At 39.7% G+C, this 23,834-nt stretch overlaps 3 protein-coding genes across 3 annotated transcripts; 1 reads left to right on the plus strand and 2 right to left on the minus strand.

Moving 5' to 3' along the window:
* Positions 1-35: 35 nt before the first annotated feature.
* LOC102203947 (arf-GAP with dual PH domain-containing protein 1-like) lies at positions 36-13,437 on the minus strand. Its single transcript, XM_005744351.2, has 11 exons — positions 13,085-13,437; positions 11,259-11,389; positions 10,724-10,815; positions 8,883-8,965; positions 4,252-4,364; positions 3,902-4,048; positions 3,498-3,581; positions 2,996-3,058; positions 2,808-2,879; positions 2,286-2,514; positions 36-1,188 (listed from the first exon to the last, which is right to left on the minus strand). The coding sequence occupies exons 1-11, from the start codon at positions 13,173-13,175 to the stop codon at positions 1,160-1,162; spliced, it is 1,134 nt and encodes a 377-aa protein (XP_005744408.1). The 5' UTR covers positions 13,176-13,437; the 3' UTR covers positions 36-1,159.
* Positions 13,438-14,183: 746 nt separating this feature from the next.
* rnps1 (RNA binding protein S1, serine-rich domain) lies at positions 14,184-19,194 on the minus strand. The gene is made up of 7 exons (XM_005744352.1): positions 19,113-19,194; positions 16,968-17,114; positions 16,693-16,872; positions 16,479-16,584; positions 14,946-15,099; positions 14,711-14,852; positions 14,184-14,600 (listed from the first exon to the last, which is right to left on the minus strand). Coding segments are annotated over exons 1-7 (837 nt in total). The 5' UTR covers positions 19,115-19,194; the 3' UTR covers positions 14,184-14,494.
* A 121-nt stretch (positions 19,195-19,315) lies between these two features.
* On the plus strand, positions 19,316-23,222 carry LOC102204535 (uncharacterized). The gene is made up of 4 exons (XM_005744353.2): positions 19,316-19,384; positions 20,231-20,866; positions 21,018-21,128; positions 21,500-23,222. Exons 2-4 carry the CDS (start codon positions 20,252-20,254, stop codon positions 22,469-22,471), a joined length of 1,698 nt encoding a protein of 565 aa, XP_005744410.1. The 5' UTR covers positions 19,316-19,384; positions 20,231-20,251; the 3' UTR covers positions 22,472-23,222.
* Positions 23,223-23,834: the final 612 nt, after the last annotated feature.

The following is a 23,834-nucleotide window of genomic DNA, read 5'->3' on the forward strand; positions in this document are numbered from 1 at the left end:
GTACATGCCCATGTTTCTTTCTTTTAGCCTTGAAGTTAAGAGTATTGTTTATTTGGTTTACTACCTTTCAGTGTGTAACTTCTTTCTTGTAACTTAAAACTACAATAAAAAAAAATATGTATACATCATATTTCTCTTACACAAATTCTCTTCTTGGACAGTTACACAATACAAAGCATGCAATTACAGATCACTGAGCGCAGCAGAGAGCATGTGCGTGTTCACGCTGATTGACGTCAGCTCTTCAGGTTTGAACAAATTGTGCGACAGACATGAAAGTAGTGCTCAAACCTTGTTGTGCCTTTCTCCTAGGGCTGCTTTCACAAATCACTTAAAGTGTAGACCAGCAATCACTGGTTTGATGAAGTTAAGCCGCTGGAGCCTTTTTTAGTCTAAAGCCTTTCCTATGTCTCCCTCTGCTGGATAATAACTCATGACATAAAGGAAATATTTAAATAGTTGTATATATAGAAGAAGCAGTAAGGCTAGGCAGTACTTAGTTGTTACATTGATTACATCTGTGCTAACAAAAAAAAAGCAAAAATTGTTTATTCTACCTGTGTGGCACATAGAAAATTAGACAGTTTAAAAAAAATAAATACATTCAGAATTACACATTTTTACAGAAAGTCTAATATAAAATAATGTATGTATACCACCTTAATGATGTTAACATGCAGTTTTATGTCAGATAAATCTGTTTTGGTCTGCATATAACTGGTCAGAAGTTTGCAGTTCATACATCTGAAATGTAATCTTGTTACTGATGACAGAACACTACACTGAAATCCCGTGAGCAGCAGCCGTTCTAACTCCAAGTTTACAGACACACACACACACATCTGCACATTCAGTGTAAATGTCCTGTTTCAAGTATGAAAGTAAGTCAGACCACATAGCAGATGAGTTAGCTAACATTCATGGCTCCCCCACGAAACGTGTCTGGCACATCATGTAGGTGAGGCTGACGAAGACGACAGGCAGAGACAAAAGGGTAACTGCTGGAATGCCAAATAATCAAAGCTGTGTCACCGTGAGGCTGTTTTCTATGTGAGCCTTCAGTTTTCGTAAGTGCTTCTATTACAAGATGTCAAGGTTTCTTTCTTCTTCCAGCGGCAGTTTCTATATTCCTCACCCTGCACCAAGTTCTTCGGCCTCATCACGGTTTGTGCTTAAAATATGCCTCCACTGTAGAAAAGGAGAAAGAAAATAGAGCCACATGAGTTAAGAAAATAGTGGCACGTTCTTCTATGTATTAAAAAACGATTTACAGTATTGTGCAAAAGTCTTGAGCCACTCCTTATTTCTTTATATTTTGCTTCCAAGGACCCGACTTTGTTTCATTCTTTCTAAAGATCTTCTTTTGACATCAGCTGCTTTTTCACTCACTTTAAGTCCAGGTCTTGTTCTTGACCTGAAGAATATCTTATGTTTTGTTTCGCTAAACCATTCAAGACTAACCTGTTACTCTTTCAAGCATTATAAGGCATTTAGGACATGAGCCGGTGCTGTCTCTACACATAACAGACTAGAACCAATTTAAAATTTGTTAGCATTTCTTTTGTTGAATCTTAACAAATGCCAAAGATTTGACAGGTACAAAATAGTATTTATGTACTAATAAGGTGATTCCCAAAGAGCTTTGAGCTAAAAAGTGTACACAACAGTGTAAGTTTCTACAACCAAGCTCTGTCATGGTTTTCAGCCAGTTGCGTGTCAGATTTTGTCAAAATTGGTGGAAATATGAGCCTTGCATCAGATTGGCGATCTGTCCAGGGTGTACCCTGACTCTTGCCCTATACCTGCTCCAGTCCACTCACAACCCTAATAAGGATGAGCAGAAAAGGATGTTTGGATGGATGGATGATGGAATTATGAACACAGAAAAGTACCATCTGATTTTGATCCACTGTGCAATACTATCTAGAAATTGTCAGATTGGCAGCAGCTTCATTTTTCACTGCAAGTGCAGTAAAAGCATACCTTTGATGGAAAACACACAATGGGACAGTATCAGCCATGGATTGGCCTCCCCAGAGCCCGGAGGTCAACGTTACTGAATCAGTGTGAGATCATCTCAACAAAGAATGGAACAAAAGCCAGCCAACATCCAAAGAAGAGCTTTGAACATCCTTAAAGAAGCATTGAGAACAATTCCTGATAACTATTTACACAGCACTTTTTTGTATCTTTGCACATTTCCTAGCAAAATATTAAAAAATGAGGGGTGGCTCGAGACTTTTGCACAGCACTGTATGTGTTTTGTAATTTTTTTTTATTTTAACCTGCATACTCCTGAGGCAGCATTGGTCTGTTAATAACTGTAAGGAAAGCAGTGATCCATTCTTTCTGCTCCACTTCGGTCTCACATGCAAAGAGGAACTTCCTATCTGGGGTCACTATTGTTATTCCAAATGGCCAATGGTAACCCTGGATAGTGGAAGGGAGGTTGGGAAGCACAATGTAGCCATTTTCCTGACTACCGATGAAGACCTCACCACGTGCATAGGCATCCTACAAGCAGAGAGAGAAGCAGTTTTAATGTATGTAATGTAGTTGTATGTACCTGAATCAAACTTAAATCCAGAAGAGTTAATGGATATGGAAATTGCTTCATTAAAGTATAAAAACACACAAAACGTGTGAATAAAATCAAAGGCGCTGTGCTAAAGGCTACTTGCACAAATTCTGGGTCATGGTCTCTTAAAAACAAGAATTGACTGTAGAGAAACATCACAGCACCATCTGCTGGTCACAGTGTGTAATTAAAATTCTTTTCATATGTTTTACTGGTGAAACTTTACTACCAGTGGATCCTTGAAATACAAGAGCCTCCTGTCATCCATCGTAAACCACCTCTTCTTGAAGCCCTCTGTGTGCTGCAGGACAGAAAACAAAACATCGAAGTCATCTTGACGGCATCACTGTGATTTTTTTCTTTTATTTTTCTCCTGTGCTATATGATCGGCAGTTTATCTACACAAAACAAAATCACCTTTGGACCAGTCTTCTCCATGTAGCCCTCTTTTAGGTAGTTTCTGGTTACCTTTGGCAGCAGCTGCACAAAGAAAAAGAAACATACTCAATCATTTCAGGAAAACGTTTGATTTGTTGTTCGTTTCTTTTTTAACTGTATATGTGCGCATGCTTATATGACTTATGACTACTGGTTTGCAGTTAAACCACATTGAGAAGTTGTTGTGATTTAGTGTTTTATATAAATAAAACTGAACTGAATTGAATTTGACATTTTAGAAATAAATACAGTTTACCGAGCTGTACTGAAGTTAAAAACACCTGCAAAAGGTTTAAATTAAACCTCTACATGAGCTTAAATCATGAGTACAGCAACCAGATTGAAGCACAAAAGATGCCATTATTGTGTGCAATATTACCTTCATAATGACAAGTTCAAAAGAAAAGGAAAAACTTATCTTCACCCACCTTAGTTGTAGCTGCCTTCATGCAGGAGCCCATACGTGAGAGCACTTACTCACCTCAGAGTTTAGAGCTAGAGGAAAAGCCACCTGCAGGTAGCGCAATCGAGCTGCTCTGATGCCATTGAACCAGTCCACTATTTCCTTAAGAGAAGGACATAAGGAAGTATAATGGCCAAGTTACACATTATCATGTCATTTAAACCATTGGTCCCATCCCCAATTAACTCCACCAACAAGGTAACTTCTTAAAAATGCTTTGTAAGAAAACCATCTGAAACTAAGCAATTGGCAAATATATTGGTCACTATTTTTAATTAAACAGATCCCTGTGATGCTCTTACCAAAGTAAATTTGTTACATGTTGAATTGTAATTGCCAACCTTTTCCTCTAGAGGGACACATTAACTTTCCCAAGCTCACGATTTCCCATCTGAAACACCAAACGGGGCGTGTCAACTCACCTTTCCATCCTCGTGGTAAACAAAGACATTCCTAGTGCTGTTGTCCTTTAAGTAGGTTATCTGCAGGCCATGGGCAGTGCCCATTTTGGATGGCTGGAAAGTGGCATTCAAAGTATTGATCTTCATAATCGCTTTAGGCTCTTTGGCCTGCAGAAAGTAAAGACTTTTTGTTAAACATTCTCGCCATTATCAAGGCTGTTTTTGCACATTATTAACCAGTTGTAGACTAGGAGATAACCACATTTGCCAAAACACACAGGCTCCTTATTTATACAACTTCATATATTACAAAGAGAAAAATCAGGACATGTATGAAGTGATAGAGTGTAAGCAAAACAGACAGAACTCACATCATGCTTGTTAAAGTATTTAAGCACACCCTCTCGCTCGGACAGAATAAATTTTCGGCTTAGGTATTGTCCATTGTCTCTGCCACGTTTCCACAGAAACCCTTCTCTGTAGCCTGCCAGGAGGAGAGAAACACAGGTTGGGGGTGAAAGCAAAACAACTTTTATTAATGCTGAAAATCTCAGACACACATCTAAGAAATGTCCACAAATAAACAAACTGTTATTAACTTGATAATCAGATAGATAAATGTGCACTGGGTGATTTAGAGCAAGAAGAAAACTGTCACTTTTAAGGCTGATCCATTTACATTATAAAACAATGATAGCCTCTCTGCATATACTGTAGCATTGGCATTTGTTTTGGACCTTTGTTTCTGACCCTGTTCAGTGTTCAGTTCCCATCGCTTATGTTCATGCTATGTTTCAAATAAAATCTAAAATTATATGGTTTAATTTGCTTTGCCAGGTTAACTCCTACTATTTTGATATATTTAGACAGAAATTGTTCTGAAGAGTTGCAGCAATTGCACAATACACAAAGCTTTTATATCCACTTGCCATTAAAAAAAAAATTGACTCATGCCGCCTTACACTCATAGCTGACACTTTAATTCCAGAAAGCAAGTACGGAAATCCCTAAACCCACATTGTCTTGCTAAATAGGTTTAAACTAATCCAAATGCTAAAGAAAACATAAGTTATATTATTGCACAACCACGTCTTGTAGTTACTCATCCGGTGAATTAAACGCCTATTACACAATCGCTTGAAGAGCTAACCAGTAACAACATTGGTGGAGGCCACTGAAAGACATACTGATGACCTTGTGCTTGTGTGTGTACCCTTTTAGTATTTGTGACCACTGTTCTAAGAACCTCAGTAATGGCTTTTACTATACATAAATAATTAAGCTTCTACTGATCTACAAGCCTGAAAATGACTGAAACAAATATGCTAGCACACACACTAAGCACGTTTGTTTCATAGCTGTAACTGAACAATCGGGAGCAGTGAATGACTCCACTTATTTTTAGTCATACCTAAATAATCATGTCAATCATTCGCCTATTTTCTCCTCCCCACAAACACATAGACACACACACAGTAGTAGATGGTCCTATTCTTGACCATGGCCACACACAAAACCGTAATAACATTATTCTCATACAGACAATTAAAACTGAAACACTACGGAAATATAAAATGCACCCAAATAACAGAGAGCTAGATCCTGATGCTGAAGTTGATACGAAATCAAAAAACACTTGGGTATTGTTCCTCAGCTGTTACTCTACCAACACTGTGATGCTACAACGCAATCGCCATAGTCACACGTGAACTACAAAGTTTCCCCATTTTTACATGTAGCACTCAAAAGGCTAATTAGGCAGCCAAGTGTTTAAGGGTGCATACTACGTGAGCAAATGGTCTTAATCAAAATTAAATGGAAATCTGACTGGATATGAATAGCTGCATGTGTTCCTAGTAATATATTACATTGATTCGTCAGAAACAACAAAAACTACTTCCCCCGCAAGAAACTGTACCAAAAAAAAAAAAAAAAGCACCTCAGTTAATTGCTGCTGCTGCATGAGGTTAGATACATTGCTATAGAGGCCAGAGGCTTCAAAATAAGAGGAGGATGTGCCAGAAATTTATACAGTAAATTACAGTACCTAGAATTATGGTACACCTGCATCTTTCTTCACTTTCCTACTTAAATATGCATTTTGAGTCACAAATAGAACCTATTGCTGTGGCTGAGCAATAGCTTCATCAATAATTTATGAACCTGAACCTGTTTTCTTCCACCTCTGGGATGGGGTCAAACCTTCCACAACGACAGAACAGAGGAGAAGAAGAGAAATGATTCACTGAGATAACAGAAAGTTAAAGATTTGCAAACACTTGGAAGAGCAAAGGGAGTGTCCGTCTCTCTCCAGATCCTGCACAGATGAATACTGCATGTTTTGGCATAAAATCTATGTGCGCTGTTGTATACAATGCTCGTGCACAAAAGAGGGCATTCTTCCTCCACGGCAGGCACGCATATTCACATGCTCTAAACCTCTGCACAGCACAACACAAGGGAGCATTGACAGAGAGACAAAGTTTGACTGTCATGAGACTATGATAACAGGGCTTTATATTCTCTACCTGCAACTGAGAAGACTTTTAGTTTCTGCATGCAAACATCCATATGTGTGGCAGGATCTTAGCCCAGACTCAAATCTGCGGTCTACATTTTAAATATGTTCAGCTGACCTGACTAACACGAGACCAGAGCAATTAGTTACAAACCTTCCTGCTTGCCTTGCACATCTACTCTGCAGCACTAACAATACAACGCACAATACACTTCAGATTGTATATTGGCACATAACAAAAGCAAATCTTAAGCTTTATGCTAATTTTAAAATGCACGAGGTTCCTCAGAGACACCCAGTGACAACCTCATACGACTTAGTTAAAAGGGAACTGTGTTGATTTTACCCATCACATTCTGCTTCCTCATCATGTGGACTACAGCATGTGAACCTACCATCTGTGATGCTGCGCTACTACAAATTCTAAGACACAATCGCACACACACACCTTCTGAAGGTGTGGTTTTGAGTAACAAAGTATTGTATTATATAATGTACAATTTTTTTTTAAACTGCTTTCTGTCGGGTTGAACAAAATTTAACTTGCCTTGTTTCCTGTTTTCCAAACAGACGTTACCAGGGGAAGCAGTCTTTCAAGCTTGATAGTATGTATGGTTTGTGACCATCATTTCTTATCTGGGTAACATATACACACGTCTGACAGCTTCCCATTTCCTCAGACTTTGCTCAACTCTGAGTAGTTGCTAAAGAGAAGAGTGGATTTCTCAGAACTTAGCAGCATTGTAACATTGTGGGGTAGGCCTATCCTTTATGTGTGGCTCTTTTAAATAAAATCCTATGAGTAGGTATGAACCCACAACACAAGATCCCCATTGCCCTGCAAAACAAGACAGCCTGCTCTGGAAAAAAAGGTCTAATCACAATAAAAATACTTCAAATTACTCCGTTCTACTAAATCATTTATCTCAAAGAGTGCCAGGTTAACTATTCACACATTAACCTCAACTTTTTGCCCATTTTCAGCACTTATATTCTGTATCTAAACATTTCATACAGTGTCCAAAAAAGTTGTAAATATCAAAATAAATAATAATTTATTGTCATTAATACAACTACGCCTATCTTTTTGGCTAATAGAGTTTGGTGAAAACCATACATGCACTGTGTATAAAGGTCTTAAAACAATATATAAATAAATAGTTACCAACAGTTCAGACATTGGTTAGAAAGAATAAAGATGTATAAAGATAACAATCGAATAACTGGAGTTTTGTTTTTATATAAATAAAGTTTCTCCTGTCATCGGTGTTAAATATATCATCTGCTTTAAATATCTTAAAGTGCATTTTATTGCTTTTAGCATGGATTCAATTCAAATACATTTTCTGTTTGCTATTTTATTTAGGTTTTCTGAATCGACTGCATACTGCCCTTACGACTGTAGAAAAAAAGCAATTTTTATGCCATGATTTAAACAGCATAGGGATTTTCTGCAACACACCCAACGATGCAATGCACCTCATTTTACAATCATGGCCATTGTGCAACTCAACAGACGATACTGACGATATGAAATGAGAACTCTAAATGTAACGTCCACTAATGAGGGTGTGTCCATATTATTCAGAGAAGTGAATAAGAGAAGATTGTTTTGGAAACGCTACATAATCTTCGCATCATAATCTTAGCTGTGTCATACATTCGTGCATGCGAAAATCACAATAGTCATAACAGGCAGACTCATAGTAGTCCAGTCTTGGCATTTGCACACTCATTGCCAGTCAGTGGCAGAGGCGTCCGTTATTGATTAACTGAGTCTGGTTTCCACTGGTGCTTCTTTGTCTCTTATGAGACTGCATTGGGCAATTAGCCAGACGTCCATTATGAAAGGGACATGATTCAGCACAAAAGGCATGGATAAGTGTTCACACATTAAGTTTGAGTTTAGATAAATTAAAATGAGAAAAGGGTGTTTTGGTAATTAGTGAGAAACGAGAATAAAAAGGATCTGTAGGGCAGAAAAAGACCGTTTTCTTCACTTGATGACAAACCCTCATTGTCTCTGCAACATAAGCCATGCTGACACACCATCTATCTCTAAACAGCTGACTAATTGGGCTGGGCTATGTAAATGAGCACTGGGTGATGGTGCCTGGTGGACCATGACTATTTATTTCCTATTACACCCTTTGATGCCATTACCAAGTCACATAGCACCTCCTGCAACAACTGCACCTGCCAACATCTCACCAATTAAGCTGATATATCTCATTTCTGTTTTTATGCCCTTCAATTATTTTCTTTATTCCCAAAATCCTGAATTATTACTTGAAGTGGAGGTGGTAAAGTGGCGTGTTTTCTGTCCTCGATCCTTGTTTGGGTTAATAGATGACGCTTTCTCGCTGATTCAATCAACACTGAATGGGTGGTGCAGCGTAAGACGCAGAAATACATCTTCTTTTGGTCATGTAAAAGGGTATAACTATATGCATATAACTGTGCACAGGTATGTTGTATTCTTACCTGCCGAGTAGGGTTCCTGCTTTTCCACGCACAAAAACTCCTTCCTCTCGTACTTGGCTCGGATCCACTGATCCCGCAGGACCCTGCAGAACGGAGGCTGTTAGACACTCAGCTTTGCCTGGGTTTGATGTTTACTTCATGCCTCAGCTAATTTGTTGTAAACATCTCATTAACTTGCGCAGATGTTGACCCTCGGGGATTCATTTTGTGCAAACATCTATCAAATACAACCTCATCATCTTGTAATTATCATTTGTGTCTCCCTTGTCCTGTTTCAAACATAATAACGATTAGATGGTGTGTGATGTTCTTTAGCGTCATATTCTTCTCCTTTTTTCCATTTTCTGTATTTTTTGGTTCCCTTAATAATAATAATAATCATAATAATTGCACTTGTATGCATCATCTCAGTATGTTCAAACTGCTGCGGTATTACTGTGTGTGCAGCTCTTCACTGTAGTAAATGGATCTGCCTTTTTCATCCCTATTTTCTTCACTCATCAGTCACCCCTCCAAAACACAACACATGCCCGTTTAGACTTTCTGACATGACAGGTCACTGTGGTGCTGTTCAAAATTGTTATTTATATCGCTGAACAGTTAAGAAGAAACCCTCGTGCTGAATTGCTGCTTCCTGTTCATACTACAGGAACTGGGCATTCTTATCAATGTCATCCTGCCAAACCAAAACCACTTGTTAATGAAGACATCCATTTTCCCAACAGCTGCAGGCTTAAAGGCACCATTGCTAATATTTACTGCATAAAATAACAATTAATTTAGAGTATATATAGAGAGAAATTTACTAGTGTTAATAGTTTTCAATACTTATTACTAAAAACAAAAACAGTTTCCGTCATATCCCACTGCTTTGTGCTTATCCATGTTGCAGTCATAATAAGAAAAAGGAAACCTTCTTTCAATTTAAAGGTTTTACATATCAAGACATAATAAAAAATAATCTGGTCCTTAGCCTGTGTTAAAATGATCATCATCACCCCTTTGTCACTGTGCTCGACTGTTGGTTTGGTGTGTTTGTGCTGAGGTGCTGCGTTTATTTTTTTTACCAAACATAGTTCTTGGCATTATGGCCGGACTTTTGACTTTTGGTTTCATCTGTCCAAAAGGCATTGTTCAGGAAGATTTCTGGTATGCTCAGATGCAACTTTGCAAACATAAGCCATGAAGGCGGCATCAAGGCGACCCTTCTAAAGTGCCATATTTCTTTTGTTTTTCTAATTTTCTACTGTCATGTACTTTAACATTTAACATGGTTGGCAAGAGGTCTTACAATGTTTTCCATTTGTGAAGAATCTTTCTCACTCTAGGAAGATGGACTTGAAATTGTTGGAAAATGACCTCATAACCCTTTCCAGACTAGTGGGCAGCAACAATTGCTTCTATAACATCACTGCAAATGCCTTTCATCTTGGGCATTGTGTCAGTGCGTATCTGAATGATCCAGAACAACAAGCTGCCAAAACTTCTTTGTTTGAGGTGCTCACACTTACTGATGATCAATCAATCAAGTTCATTTGATTAGTAGAACCTGTGTGCTACCTTCCCTCTCAATCCCTAAGGTTATACTTTCACACGGCTTCTGCAATTTGGCTTAATCTTTGTTAAATATACAATGGCACAGTGCAGAATGTCGTGTATTGTAGCTTGTCTGAGGTTGTATTTACCAAATTTCAAGATTTGCTGAGGAACATAATATTTTTTATTATGTACTAATGTGTAAAACCTTCAAAGTGAAAGAGGGTGCACTTTCTTTACATTTTGACTGCGTATTTAGAGGTGACTCAAACATAAAGTGGAACAAAAGAGGATGGATTACTTACGTGCAATCCTTGAAGGTGGGGCAGTAGTAAAAGGCAGGAACTAGCTGTTCATATATGGCTTTGGCAGCATTGTTACCAACAGAGTCCATAAACTGTGGAGGAGGGGAAAAAACATTCACTCTATAAGGAATATCTGTTTGTGTTCACAGCTTTCTGTAGATATTCAAAATGCTGTGTTTGGAGCTCAGTGTTAGTTTGGCTGACTCTTTGCCCAAAGTTTGACTGCTGCACTTTTGTGTCTTCGCATTTAAAATTGAGGACGCTGCTCAGCACGCAGAGAAGTATACACAGACACGCCTTTGCATTAGTACACAAAGAAGCTGGTTGTGTCCGTCAGCTGCTGGCCCATTTCTTTTAGTCCAAGCTTAATTCATATAGATGACCTTTATTATTTTTTCAAGCAGAGATGCAGGGGGAAGTGTGGGAGACAGAAAGATAGCTGCTCATAGATGCTTGAGAGAGATGGGTGCAGATGTGATTTCAAGCCTGATTGCTGATCCCCACTTACTAGAGGATCTGCTACTGGGTTTCTCACCTCCAACTCAGAAGGGGTCCAGGGATCCAGAATAAGAGATTTGACCTTGCTGATCTGAGCAATGTTTCGATGGAGGCCTGAGCAGCTGTGACACACAAACACGCCAAGGGTGTACGATGCCCACTCTGGGCCTGTAATGCAGGATAAAGAGGTATATGACCACACACACACACAAAATATTTTACCTTACATAACTGCCACACTGAAAAATTCCTGACAGACACTAATGGTTCCAAATAGTAACTGGGAAAAGTGGTTATCACAGGCAAATAGAACAACCATTGCTGTAGTTGATTAAGATTTCAAATAAACACAAACATGTTACAAATGTCGCCTGAGAAAGAACAGAAATCAGCACAGGCAGAAGCATAACAAGATTAAGACAAGCTAACGATAAAAGCTTGATTGTTTCTCGGTCATTCTGCCTCTTCGTCTTTAACATAAGCAGATGATCAGCGCACAGCATAAATAGATTTCCAAATATGCTCACTATAGTATACACAGGAAGTTACTAGTGCGCAATAAGCTTGTTTCTAGGACCTAAATTTAGGCAGCCTAAATCTTCAGTATTTATATCAAGACCCCGTGTTTTTAATAAGCGTCTGTATGCAGGAATAGATACATAAATACACATCACATTCACCTTTAAGATGAATGCTTAAGCAAAGGTTTAAAAGTTGAAAAGCAGGGAAAGAAAAAACTTCACAGAGTTTTATGTATACCACACACTCTCTTTTTTTTAACTCATGCAGTATGACAAGCTGCACTAAATGTTTTTAAATTTAGTACAGAGAACAAACGCTGAGCAGGGTTATAATACAGTGAAGGTGTGAGGAGATGCAGATATATTTCGAAGTTTAATTTTTAGCGTCTTTGCACTGACCAGCGTGAGGCTATATTATACCTGCCATTGTGGTTATTTTGTAACTGAACCGCAGAACTGGGGCAACAAGATTGGTGTCAGCATTCAGCAGCCTTTAAACCGTCTCTGAGGAAGGCAAAGCCGCACACATGCAAGAGAGCATGAGAACAAAGAGCTCGATTACTTCCTCGAGCATAATTTAAAAACTGTGCACATGCGAAACCGTGTATCTGTAACACTGAGACAAGATGCTGCCGCGTGGTTAGCAAGTCCCACGCCGACTCACCCTCTCGGTCTAACACTGAAGTCATTCTACACAGAAAGTGTAATGCACGCAGAGCCTAAAAATGTATGAGTGTGTTCAAAACTTAGAGCTGAAAGAAAGGACTCCAAGAGAACTGCAGCCGTGTTTATTACTGGTATTTTAATATGATGCTCTCGTGTGCTTGTCGCCTTCCACGCAAGAGAATCTTGAAGGCTGCAGAGTAGATAAGTGAAAGTAAATTTCACAAGCAACACCTTTTTGAAAATGCATGCATGCTCTCATATACTGAGCTGCAGATTTGATTAATGTTAAACAACTAGGTGTGTTCCTCAGGGTGTGTGACCACATGTCTGCAAGCTGAAGAACAAAACCAACCACGTACATAAACACCCATTTGGCTACTTAGCATGAACAGTAAAAATAATAATAATAAAAAAAATTTTTTACTGAAACTACTGAAAACCTCCGACTGACAGTATTGGTTGTTGTTGTGGGTTTTTTTTATCAGAACTCACAAACGTATTGCATCAGTGTGAAAATCTTCATTGTGTCAACTATCGCACAGGTGTCATAACTGCCCGAGAAGAGAAACTAAAGCAGTTACGTTCGTGTGTCTCAGTTGGGATTGCCACAGAATGTATGAACACTCTTAAAACTGGATGTCCAGCATCTGAGAGTGACTCCACTCCTCCAGCCTACCTGCAGCTCCACAGTCGGCACAGTTCCCATTCCCAGGTTTGTCCAGAAGCGCTTTCACACGCTGTCTGATCATTTCGTGATCGGAGGTCATTTAAGTTTAACCTATTTTGCTCCGACGCCTGATCAACCCCTAAAATCCTCCAGCAGTCTTGCATAGAAAGTAGCCCAGAGACTGTGGCCGGACGAACTGAAGTAAATTCGCAGGGCGTCAGAGCGCGCTTGGCCAAACAGGAGCGGTGTCGAATTTAGGTGGTGCCTCGATGAGAAGAAGAAAAAAAATGAAGCACGTTCAGCGTTGTGTAGATGCTTTAACACTGAAACAGCAAACGCAAACACAACTCTTCTTTGTTTATTTGGAGGGAGACCTCCAGTGGTCATAATGGAGACTTACGCAGAGAGTGGAACCACCCATATTTGACCTCTTCCTCGCTATTTCACTTCACTACAAAATGTAGTCTGCCAGATCAGTCATTCAAATCTACTAACAAACTGGGCAGGCACAGTCACACAGAAAAGAACAATTTAGATCAAGGTTTGATTAATTTAAATATGCTAGGGACAAACTGATTTTAATGTGTATAATAACTGCATTTCTTTTAGATCTGTTCCATTAGACTGTACAGAGGTACATTGTAAGCTGACTCACTGGCACAGTTTACTGGACATCCTCATTAATAAAATTCGTTTCACCCAACCATTTCCTGTTAAAGAAGATTAAGACTGCATGAAATTTACTATAATCGTGATAGAAAATTTCATGGGAAAAGGGAAATATGTGAAGAAGGAGTCTATTTTTTACAAACCCATCCAACTATACCAGGAATTATATGCTGAAAGGAGGTAATAAAGGAAGTAATGAGGAAAGTTTCCTCAGTATTTAGAAATTTTGACTTTACAATGTTGTCACATAGACGCTTCTGGGTGATGTCACTCAGGCAGGAACCTCCTAAGCAAAATGGATTATTCCACCACACCCTGAATGTCAGCAAAGGCCTCTTTTTCCTTGTCCCTTTCTCTTTTCCTGTGGCTGTAAGACCTGTGCTCTTAAAACAGGAACCATTAGGAAATGATCAATAACAGTATGGCACAAGGCCTTTCACATTGTTAAAGTTTTATTTTTCAAAATGTCTAAAAATTCAAGACAAGGTAAAAAGAAGACACACTCGAAGACTGGTCGATCTGTATGCAGAGCAAGCTCAACCTAAAAAGACACATACTGGTCTAGCTTTCCAAAATAAACTTATACAAAACATGGAAAAAAAATGTTGCACAAAGAGCACTATTAAAGAAATGTCCATGTTGGCTACAATGCAGATGAGTGAATTCTGTTGAGCCCACATGAATACTGAGGAATCAAGAAACGAAGCCGATTCGGCACCATGAGAGATCGCGTACAGTACGAAAACCCGTCTATCGAGAGGAGTTGGAGCTGGAACGAGAGCGGTGACGCCTGCGACCGGGAGATCTGGAGCGAGAGCGGCGGCGTGCTGGCGATCGCCTCCTTGGGGAGCGGGACCTGCAAAAACATAAATCAATAAGTAAGTGTGGAAGGGCATGTAGGGCTGATAAAAAACACAAATGTCAAACACGAATGGAAACAGTAACTGGTCGAATCATTCATAGTACCTTCTCCTCATGCGCGGTGGGCTGCGACGCCACATAGGTGGTGGCGGGGGCATTCTGCGGGGTGGAGATGGTCTACGGGGTGGAGGGCGGACTCGCTGAGGCAGCACAGCACAAGCAGTGATTTCCTGTCCATCAATCTGACCTATTCGTAAGAGTCAACAAAGAGTTACCCAACACGAACGCAAGTCTGTCTAGATTAATCTTCCATGACGAAGCCACAGAACTACCCACATACCTCCGTCCATGTGTTTGAGTGCCTTCTGGGCCTCCTCGGGGGTCTCAAACTCCACATAAGCACAGCCCCTGTGCAGGTGCGGGTGGAGTCTGTCCATTGGCATGTCGACTCCTTTGATTGTCCCATAAGTAGAAAAGATTTCCTGGATATGTTCCTGTTAAACAAAGACATAGCTGTTAACATAAAAACCTTTGTGTTCTAAAAATATAAAATTTAAATTAAAATAATTACATTATGTAGGGAAAGTTTTTATTTTCAATTCCATTTTTGTAATATATCTATATTATGGCTAAAGCAGTTTCTGGATGGATGCAAACTGCATTTTGTTGCCTTGTACTTGTGACATGTGCAATGACAATAAAGTAGAATTCTATTCTATTCTTATTTACATAGCACTAAATTACTACAACAGTTGCCTTAAGGTGCTTTATACTGCAAGGTAAAGACCTTGTAAAAATATAGAGAAATAGGATTACCACCTATGAGCAAGCACTTTGGTGACAGCGGGAAAGAAAAACTCCCTTTAAACAGGAAGAAACCTATGGCAGAACTAAGCTCAGGGAAAGACAGACATCTGCCAAAACCAGTTGTGGGTGAGGGGAGGAAGACAGTACAAGAACATGCTGTGGAGGAGAGCAGTTATTTAATAAAAACGAATTACTAAATGCAGAGTTGTGTATAAATATCAGGTGGGGAAAAAAGCCAGTGAAGAAGAAACCCAGAGAAGCCTAGGGAAAATAAGAACTAAACCTTATTAGAGAAAAAAGCCGAAATGGGCAGTAAAACATGAGATGCTTTTACCAGGAACAATCTGACAGCTGTAACATTCACACTTAGTGTTCTGATTTTTACATCAGGAATTTTGTCACTAATAAGCAATGCCCCAAAACACCCAAATTTCACTTTTAGGCAACTATCTGTCAGTTAAGCTAAAGTACTGTACTGGTGTGCAGCTGGTATTACAGAGGAATGTAGAAAAATCAGTGACAACATGTTGCCACAGCTTTAAAGCCCAACCAATGTATGATTTGTCAGATCAGTACTGATATTTGGCGATTTAAAATCCTTACTAAGAAAAGTGCAGTCACAAATGTGTTTTACTGTTACAAGTTGTCGCCTGTTTACACTAATGGACTCTAGATCGCCTGGTTAATGTGTTGCAAATAGGAAAGTTGCAGTGTGCCCTCTGGTGGACAAACTATTTAATCCCAACAGTAATAACATGCTTGAAGGACGTTTCCTCTGTCTCCATTTATGTCAAACACCAACACAATATATCAGTATATTTATACTGATATCAATATACCCCCTCTTTAAATCAATATACAGAAGGTCGTCTAATTATTGGGGTTTTCTATCTATTATTGTTAGGCCTTATAATATAAAGTAACTTGAGCCGACTGTAGTTGTAATTTGGTGCTAAATTAATTTAATTTAATGTAATTTCAACCCTTAGCTGCATAGTGTGTTATCGCCTGTTTTCCCCTCCAGTGTGAGTGGTCCTCAGGTCTCCCTTTTGCTATAAAAACCAACCTTGGTGACATTCCTGGTGAGTCGCCCCAAGTAAACTTTAGTTGGTTTAGGTGTTGGGCTTCTTTTCCGGCGTTCCTTGTCATCTCTGGTCTTTTGTGTTTTAGAGCTGGAAAATCACAAGCAAAACACTAAATAACCAAGACTCAAACAAGAGAACATACAACGCATCATTGTGCACAATTACCAAGCAGTTGCATTGGATGAAGAGACTTACACAGAGCGGGAGCGGCGACGGTTATCGTGGCGTCTGCGGCTGGGGCTCGGAGAACCCGAGGAGCTGGAAGACGAAGAGGATCGGGAGCTAGAAGAGCCGGAGCGGCTGGAACCAGACGAGCTGGATCCGCTTGAAGAACCTGAGCTGGAACCAGAACTGCTGCTCGAAGAAGAGCTAGATCTGGTGACAATCAATAAAAAAGAGAAATATATGAGGAAAGAGGACAGATTTTTATTTTCAACACTGGGATAAAGGATCCCATTAAGAGGGCAAACCTGCTGCTGCTGCTGCCAGTGGATGCGCTGCGGCGTTTCCTTGCTTTCTCTCGTCCTCTCTCCTTCTCTCCTTCCTTTGTTCCAGGCTTTTCTTTGCCTCTGTCTTTTGTTTTTTCATCCTCCTTCCGCTTTGTAGGTGAGGGTGCCCTTAGATGAGAGGAAAGCCACTGTTATTTTGATATGTTTACGTTAAGAATAGCACAAAGTTCGCCACTTTAAGATTATTTTCACTGCAAATAAATATATTTTTACTAAATGCTTAATTGAAAAGTTGACAGAAAATAGAGCTCAACATATTTCACGGTTCTAAAGATAAAAGCTTTTTAAAACACAAAGGTTTTTATGTTAACAGCTATGTCTTTGTTTAACAGGAACATATCCGGGAAATAAATTGTATTTTAGGTCATATGTTTTCTGTTAGGTAGTTACTGTTTCAGAACAAAATAACAATTAACTGTACTGAGGAAATAATACAAGTTTTTCTAAACTTACAATACTTGAACAATTCGTAACGAGCAGCAGCCTCAAATCTCTTGATCTACAACTAGAACATCCTTTTGATATGTTTAAATTTGTATTAATTCGCCCATTTTCTCTACAAGCTTTAATTTTTGCCTCCAACTGCTGGAGCCCATACCAGCTGTTACAGGCCAAAAGGCAGGGTACACCTAGAAAGCCTATCACAGGGCAGAGACAGACACCGATTCATACATTCACATCTATGGCCGATTAAGAAACATTAGCCATGGATGCAAGAAAACACCTTCCTGTGTTTTTTGGTTGTGGGAGGAACCCACTCAGACATGGGGAGAGAACATGCTAACTTCACACAGCAAGGCCCCAGCCAGCGCATTCAATGGCAGGAGTTTAAATGGTAAAATCTTAAATGGCCTGCATTTGTATAGCGCTTTACTCAGTCACTAAGGACCCCAAAGCGCTTTACACTACATTCAGTCATTAACCATTCACACACTGGTGATGGCAAGCTACATTGTAGCCACAGCTGCCCTGGGGCACACTGACAGAGGCGAGGCTGCCGGACACTGGCGCCACCGGGCCCTCTGACCACCACCAGTAGGCAAACTCAAACATGGGGTTAGTATCTTGCCCAAGGATATTTGGCAGGAGGAAGCCTGGGATCGAACCACCTTCTGATTAGTGGCTGACCTGCTCTGCCACCTGAGCTACAGCCACCCTTTATTTATTGCTTTGAAGTAACAGTGCTAACCACTGCACCTCTGTGCGGCCACTTCTGTGTCCATTTAGTTTTCATTAACAAGTATGGAATTTAATTCTCCCTATACATCTAAGTAATAAGCGGTCTGATATTGGAACCTTTAAATGCTTGGTGTCTATGGATGTCTTCTTTTCTTGAATGTTTTCAGGTTAATGCAGGTTAATGTTATATTACTACCATCAGAGTCATTCAGGTTCTGTATTTTTCATTATGTTTTGCTACTACAGTTTTCTTCAGTTTTTATTTTCGTTTTCCGTTTAATTTAGTTTAGGTTTCCTGGGTATGTCTGCATGTTTAATATACCTATTAATTTAATTTGAGCTTTCTTCATTCTCTTACCGTCTACATGTTCTCCTTCAATACATCTATGAACATTCTTTATGGTCTTACTCTTTTCCTGTCTAATTTTGTTGACCCCGGGATTTTAAACTCATCCACCATCACTTCCTCTACGTTTTTATAATCTGGCAGGTATTTGTCACGTGCAGATTACATTATTATGATGTAAGCAAAATTTTGTGGGGGGGAAAAAATCTCCAATATATATGTAGAACAAAGCCTCTTGCCTTGTATTAACAAACAGAAATTAATAGACATTATTTAAATAGTTTTAGAATTATTTGTCTTCTTATTAGATTTTTATAGTAAACCTCCCATAATAACATTGTTTATCAAGGGAAAATAATCATTAAAGTAAACTAGTTGACTTCACATCTAACATCTTGAGCACGAACGCGCCGCCATTGAATTTCATTCAAACAAGAAGAAAGCGACGCACGAGCTGCTGTTTCACCCAAAACCGACTTCAACTGCGATTAGAAAATGTATTTAGGCTTATGCGGAAAATTATGCGACGTTTTCGGGTTTAAAAAAAGCTCAACTAAAGATAAATAAAAGGCTAAACTTACATGATTTCCAAAGGAGCTAGGCGCAGTCCAACCACTTGCGGCCTGAGAAAACGTCGCACGGTGATGACGATAAGCGGAAGTTACGTGACCACCTGAGCGCCACTTACAACTCATTTGTTTATTTTACATTTTTTGACGACAAAATGTGAGTTTGTAAGTGAGCGCGTGTGCGACCCAGCGCACTCGTGGAATAACCTTGTTGTTTCGTCGAGCTGCGTGAAATGAAATAACCGAACAGGAAACATCGATCGAGCTTCCTTCTTCCAGATCAAGTGAGTGCATCACTTTCTAAGGATACTGTGCTAGCTGAGGTGGTTACCCCGCGCAGCTAACACGGAGTTACTGTACAACACTACCTTCGCACTCAGCAATAAAATGCCATTGTTTGAAAAAAATAATCCTACAATAATATGTTTTTCTTCTTGAGAAAATTTTAATTAAATTTAAAAAGCACACAGCTTTGTTCCTAGAAGAACTTTCAAAAAGAAGAAATAAAAAAAAACCGGTTTCTTATGCGCTGGATTTATAGTTGGTTGTATTTCATATTTATATGATAATGTAAGATATTGGCAGTGTTTTCAGTTTCCTCCGTTTAGCCAGTAAATTGATCTTTTTGTTATGACAGCCACATTTCCAAAGAAGTTTCCTGATTTTGTAGTTTAGCTTGACATGATGATCTCTTTTATATTAGCAGGAAGAATTCATAATGACAAGTCTTTTGACTTATTTGAGTTACCCTACTAAGTCCTAATGTATTAAACTGAGGACATCCTGGGCTTTCCATTGATATCTCACATGTTTGGGTGGCCACTTTTAGCTCCAAAGAGGATAATTACAATTTACTATATTATCATATGTGTATTACATTTGTGCTATGAAGAGTGTTATGACAAAGTATTTGCCCCCTTCCTGATTGTAAGAAATTAGAAAGGAGGCAAATACTTTTTCACAATATGTGGATTTTTAGTTTTTTAATTTCAAAGCTATTGCCAAGGCTGCTATTACCCTACACCTCTAACATTGTTACAGAGATCCCACTTTCCTATATTATTATACATATTATTATTAATAATAATAATATTATTAAAGATACTCTAAATTTCACTTTTTTATGACAGGTCAGAACAGGTGAATTCACCATGGGCCGGCTCGATGATGCTGCAAAGCACAAAGTGGTAGAGCTGCGAAAGGCTGGCCTGAGTTTCCGTAAAATCAAAGCTGTGCTGGAGCTGGAGAACATTAAGGTTTCCGCTCAGGCCATCTACTTGTTCCTGAGAGAGTTCCAGGGGAGGCCGCCAGGGAGGGTGAGACCTGTAGAGCCTGGAAGTAGCACATCACCAGCACAGGTGCAAGCTCAAACTGGAGCAGTACAGCAGAGCTGGAGTAACATTCAAATCCGAAACCTATTACGGGATTCATCTCAACGTCTTGGCTTCCCAGCTGCTGCTGACTTTGCTAAACAGACTCCCACCAGCTCAGAGGGCTCTTCCTCCGGGGAAACCAGTGGAGGCAACAGGAAAGAACAGCAACCTGAAGAACATAAGGATGAAAATGATATCCAGATTGTCAGTGTCACGTCACTTGCACAGCAGAGCCAACAAAGAGCTCCCCAGTCCACTCTACCAAGGTCAGAAACCTGTGCTATGACTTCCACACCAGCAGTGAGGCGGAGAGTCACACCTTCTCCAGCCACTAGTTCAATGCTGGCAGCTCGAAAGAGAATTTTGGATAAAGCATTGTCACACAGATTGAAGGTACCTAAGCATTAGTGTACTGATGTGTACTTAGTGTCATAATCCCAGTTGTACCTCTTATATTTACTCTTCAGGTGCATGGAATCTGTGTAATTTACCATAAACTAGCCTCCAAATATTATTCAGTCTTTCATACGTTGTTTTTCACCAGTTTTCAACAGTGGCATCATTGTTAAGGAGAGATCCATCAAGTGTCCAGGGCACTGACATGAGGAATGCTGTGCCACAGCCACCTGAAACCTACGATCTGACCACTGAAAAGGTGAGATACATTTAGCTTTAGCTAACACTTAGCTTTTGAATCCCTTTTACTAAACAAAGACGTGAGTTTATCACCATCAGAGAGTACCTGTTAAATCATAGGCTTTATTTCTTCTTACACAATTTTAGCTGCCACCTCATGGGAGTGATATGGTCGGGTCTTTAGACTCTTTATCGCCACTTTTATTTCTCTTAAAACATTTCTGTCTTTTGTATTTGGTAAATTTTTTGCTTGACCCAAAAAAAAAATTGTTATTTTCTGATCTGAGTCTGGGAGCCTGGCCATACAAACATCATCTGTTGTTGAGGTTTTTGTTAGTATGTCTGCAATGTGAACACCATTTTAAATGAAATGTTTTCAATGTTACACAGACTGTTACAGGGAATCAGCCTGGAAGTAGCAGCGCTCCTAGACGTTCTCTCACCCAGAGACCAGGGCTATCTGTTCGTTCCCTTCCTCCTCCCCCTCATCCTCCTCCTCGAGTTGGGATTCGTCTTTCTAACCGACCACAAGCACCTTTAACATCTGCGTCTCCCGGGGGCGCTGTTATCCGCATACAGGCCCCTGGGAGTCAGGGTGCTCCTCGTACTGAAGGGAACCCGAGTCCACAGCAGGCAGCCCAGGACGCTGGAGTCAGAAGCGGTTTCCAGGATCAGATTCAGAGTTTGGGCTCTGAAGTGCGCAGCTTGGGCCTGGCAGTGAAGATGCTTGTAGAGCAGCAGTGCCGTCTGGAGAGGGAGCAGTCGCAGCAGACCCAAATTCAGAAGCAGATCCTCAACACTCTACAGACCATTGCAACCAAAATGGGTCATGGTAGCAGTGTTCAAAAGCAGAAAAACAAGACTCCTTCACCCTCTGCTTTGGCAGCAGCTTCTGCCTCTACCTCGTTTAACCAAGACACCTTCAGTTTTAGTCAAGGCACTTACACTCAGTGTAGCCAAACCCAGCCTAGCTACAGCTCTTTAGAAGGTTTAGAAAATGTGGAGGCCTTTAAATTGCCGGGACTCAGTCCTACAACCGTGAATGGGTTTCCACCATGTAGCAATACTGAAAGCCTTCCTCTTACTCACACCCCTTCTCAAACACAACCTTATTCAGCTGCATATATTCAGCAGACCAGTCAACCACTCATGCCTCCCTACACGCAATCATATGTCTCCACATACAGCATACAGTCACATCCTCAGACTTTCAGAGCATTGGAGAGTAAAACATCGGAATTCCAAAGCAGCTGCTCAACAAGGACTTTCCAGGACTGCAGCGTTTCCACTCAACCAGTGCTGAACTCGGACCACTCTTCACAGGACCAGCAGATCAATATTATCAAAGTGGAAGGACCATAGATGGCTTTAGATTCCACACACTGTTTGAGGACCACAAGGGCTTTGATGTACTTTTTTTTAGAGTGACTGTAGCATTATGAACATGTTTTCAAATATAACAATAAACAATGTAGCAAGTTTTTTTTTTTTTTCCCAAAGGGAGAGGGTACAATCCGCAATATGATACTACAATCTTTTAGTAAATATTATAATTTGTATTTGCTACAGGCAACAAATAATTCAGACATTTTAAATGACATGTTTATCTTATATCTCCATTACTGGCATTATCAACTGTTAATTTTCATACATCTGCGCAAACTGATTATAAAACACAAGGACCTTATTATGATCCAAAGCATGCTTCCATTTCACTATTTTAGAGATGACAAGCCATTCTCATATAAAACTGAGAATGCTTAAATAAAAAACAAAAAGGAAAACGTGATTCTTAAAAGGGGCGATTCAGGACAAAATCACGTGTGTGTATATTTTTTTTCTGTGGTATTTGTATTTATCCATCTAGATTGGTGACGAGTTTTGGGTGTTTGCCTTATTTTGAATATAAAGGAAGAGGACAACACTTTCATTGTTATGCTAAAAGACAAGTAATGGTAATGCTTCTTTCTGTAAAACATTGTTTTTGTTATACAGAAAAAAAAATCTGGTGCTTTTAGCCTTTTAGCTGTATACTGTTGTGGGCATAAATGGGTAATAATTGGGCTTTTAATTATTTCTTTTAAGTGTGTTTTTTTTTCCAGGGTGGAATGATTGTAATGCATACATCTTTAATGACTTAAAAAAAAACAAGAATTGGTTGCCGTTTGAATTTATCTTGGACTTTCTCTAATCCACACAGGACCAAATGTCTTTTAACTTGACAAGGCCAGCTCCTATTAACTTCTTGCTAGTGATCATGTTTCACTACAACTGGCAGTTTCTTTGTGTAGCAGATAGATGGATAGATGCAGATTAAATAGTTTAAATAAGTTTAAATAATTGTAAGTTATTCAGATGTGTAACCACTTTGCCAGAGTGAAAGAATACTCAAACTGTCCCCCTCCACATGAGAGGAAATTGGTTAGGATGTTCAGAAACTACAATGGCTCAAGTCTGCCATTAAGTGGAAACTGCTGGAACGCCAGCGTCACCATCCACAATGAAGTGAGGCCCTGGGTTCTAATCTGCCAGCTCGTCAAGACCGTAGGTGTGAATGTGAGTGTAAATCTGTCTCTCTGTGTCGGTCCTGCGACAGACTGGTAACCTGCACAGGGCATACCCTGCCTCTCGCCCTATGGCATCTAGAATAGGCTCCAGCCCCTGTAACCCTGAATTAGATGAGGAGAAAAAGATTGAGCAATTTAACCAATTTAATCATTTAAAG

The sequence above is a fragment of the Pundamilia nyererei genome, unplaced genomic scaffold, assembly GCF_000239375.1.
Source record: "Pundamilia nyererei isolate P.nyererei 1_Seehausen unplaced genomic scaffold, PunNye1.0 scaffold00142, whole genome shotgun sequence".
Taxonomy (NCBI): Eukaryota; Metazoa; Chordata; class Actinopteri; order Cichliformes; family Cichlidae; genus Pundamilia; species Pundamilia nyererei.

Bases quoted from the DNA above. Each gene is read 5' to 3' on its own strand.
- rnps1 (XM_005744352.1), bottom strand. The intron at 16,873-16,967 runs GTTTGCCCTCTT...GATTGTCACCAG, and splicing joins ACTGGCAGCAGCAGCAGCAG to ATCTAGCTCTTCTTCGAGCA. The intron at 14,601-14,710 runs GTACTATGAATG...ATGTTTTTGCAG, and splicing joins CCACCGCGCATGAGGAGAAG to GTCCCGCTCCCCAAGGAGGC.
- LOC102204535 (XM_005744353.2), top strand. From the start codon at position 20,252: ATGGGCCGGCTCGATGATGCTGCAAAGCACAAAGTGGTAGAGCTGCGA. The intron at 20,867-21,017 runs GTACCTAAGCAT...GTTTTTCACCAG, and splicing joins CATTGTCACACAGATTGAAG to TTTTCAACAGTGGCATCATT. The intron at 21,129-21,499 runs GTGAGATACATT...AATGTTACACAG, and splicing joins ACGATCTGACCACTGAAAAG to ACTGTTACAGGGAATCAGCC.
- LOC102203947 (XM_005744351.2), bottom strand. From the start codon at position 13,175: ATGACCTCCGATCACGAAATGATCAGACAGCGTGTGAAAGCGCTTCTG. The intron at 8,966-10,723 runs GTAAGTAATCCA...TCCGTTCTGCAG, and splicing joins CCCACCTTCAAGGATTGCAC to GGTCCTGCGGGATCAGTGGA. The intron at 2,515-2,807 runs GTAGTAAAGTTT...CTCTGCTTGTAG, and splicing joins TGTATTTCAAGGATCCACTG to GATGCCTATGCACGTGGTGA.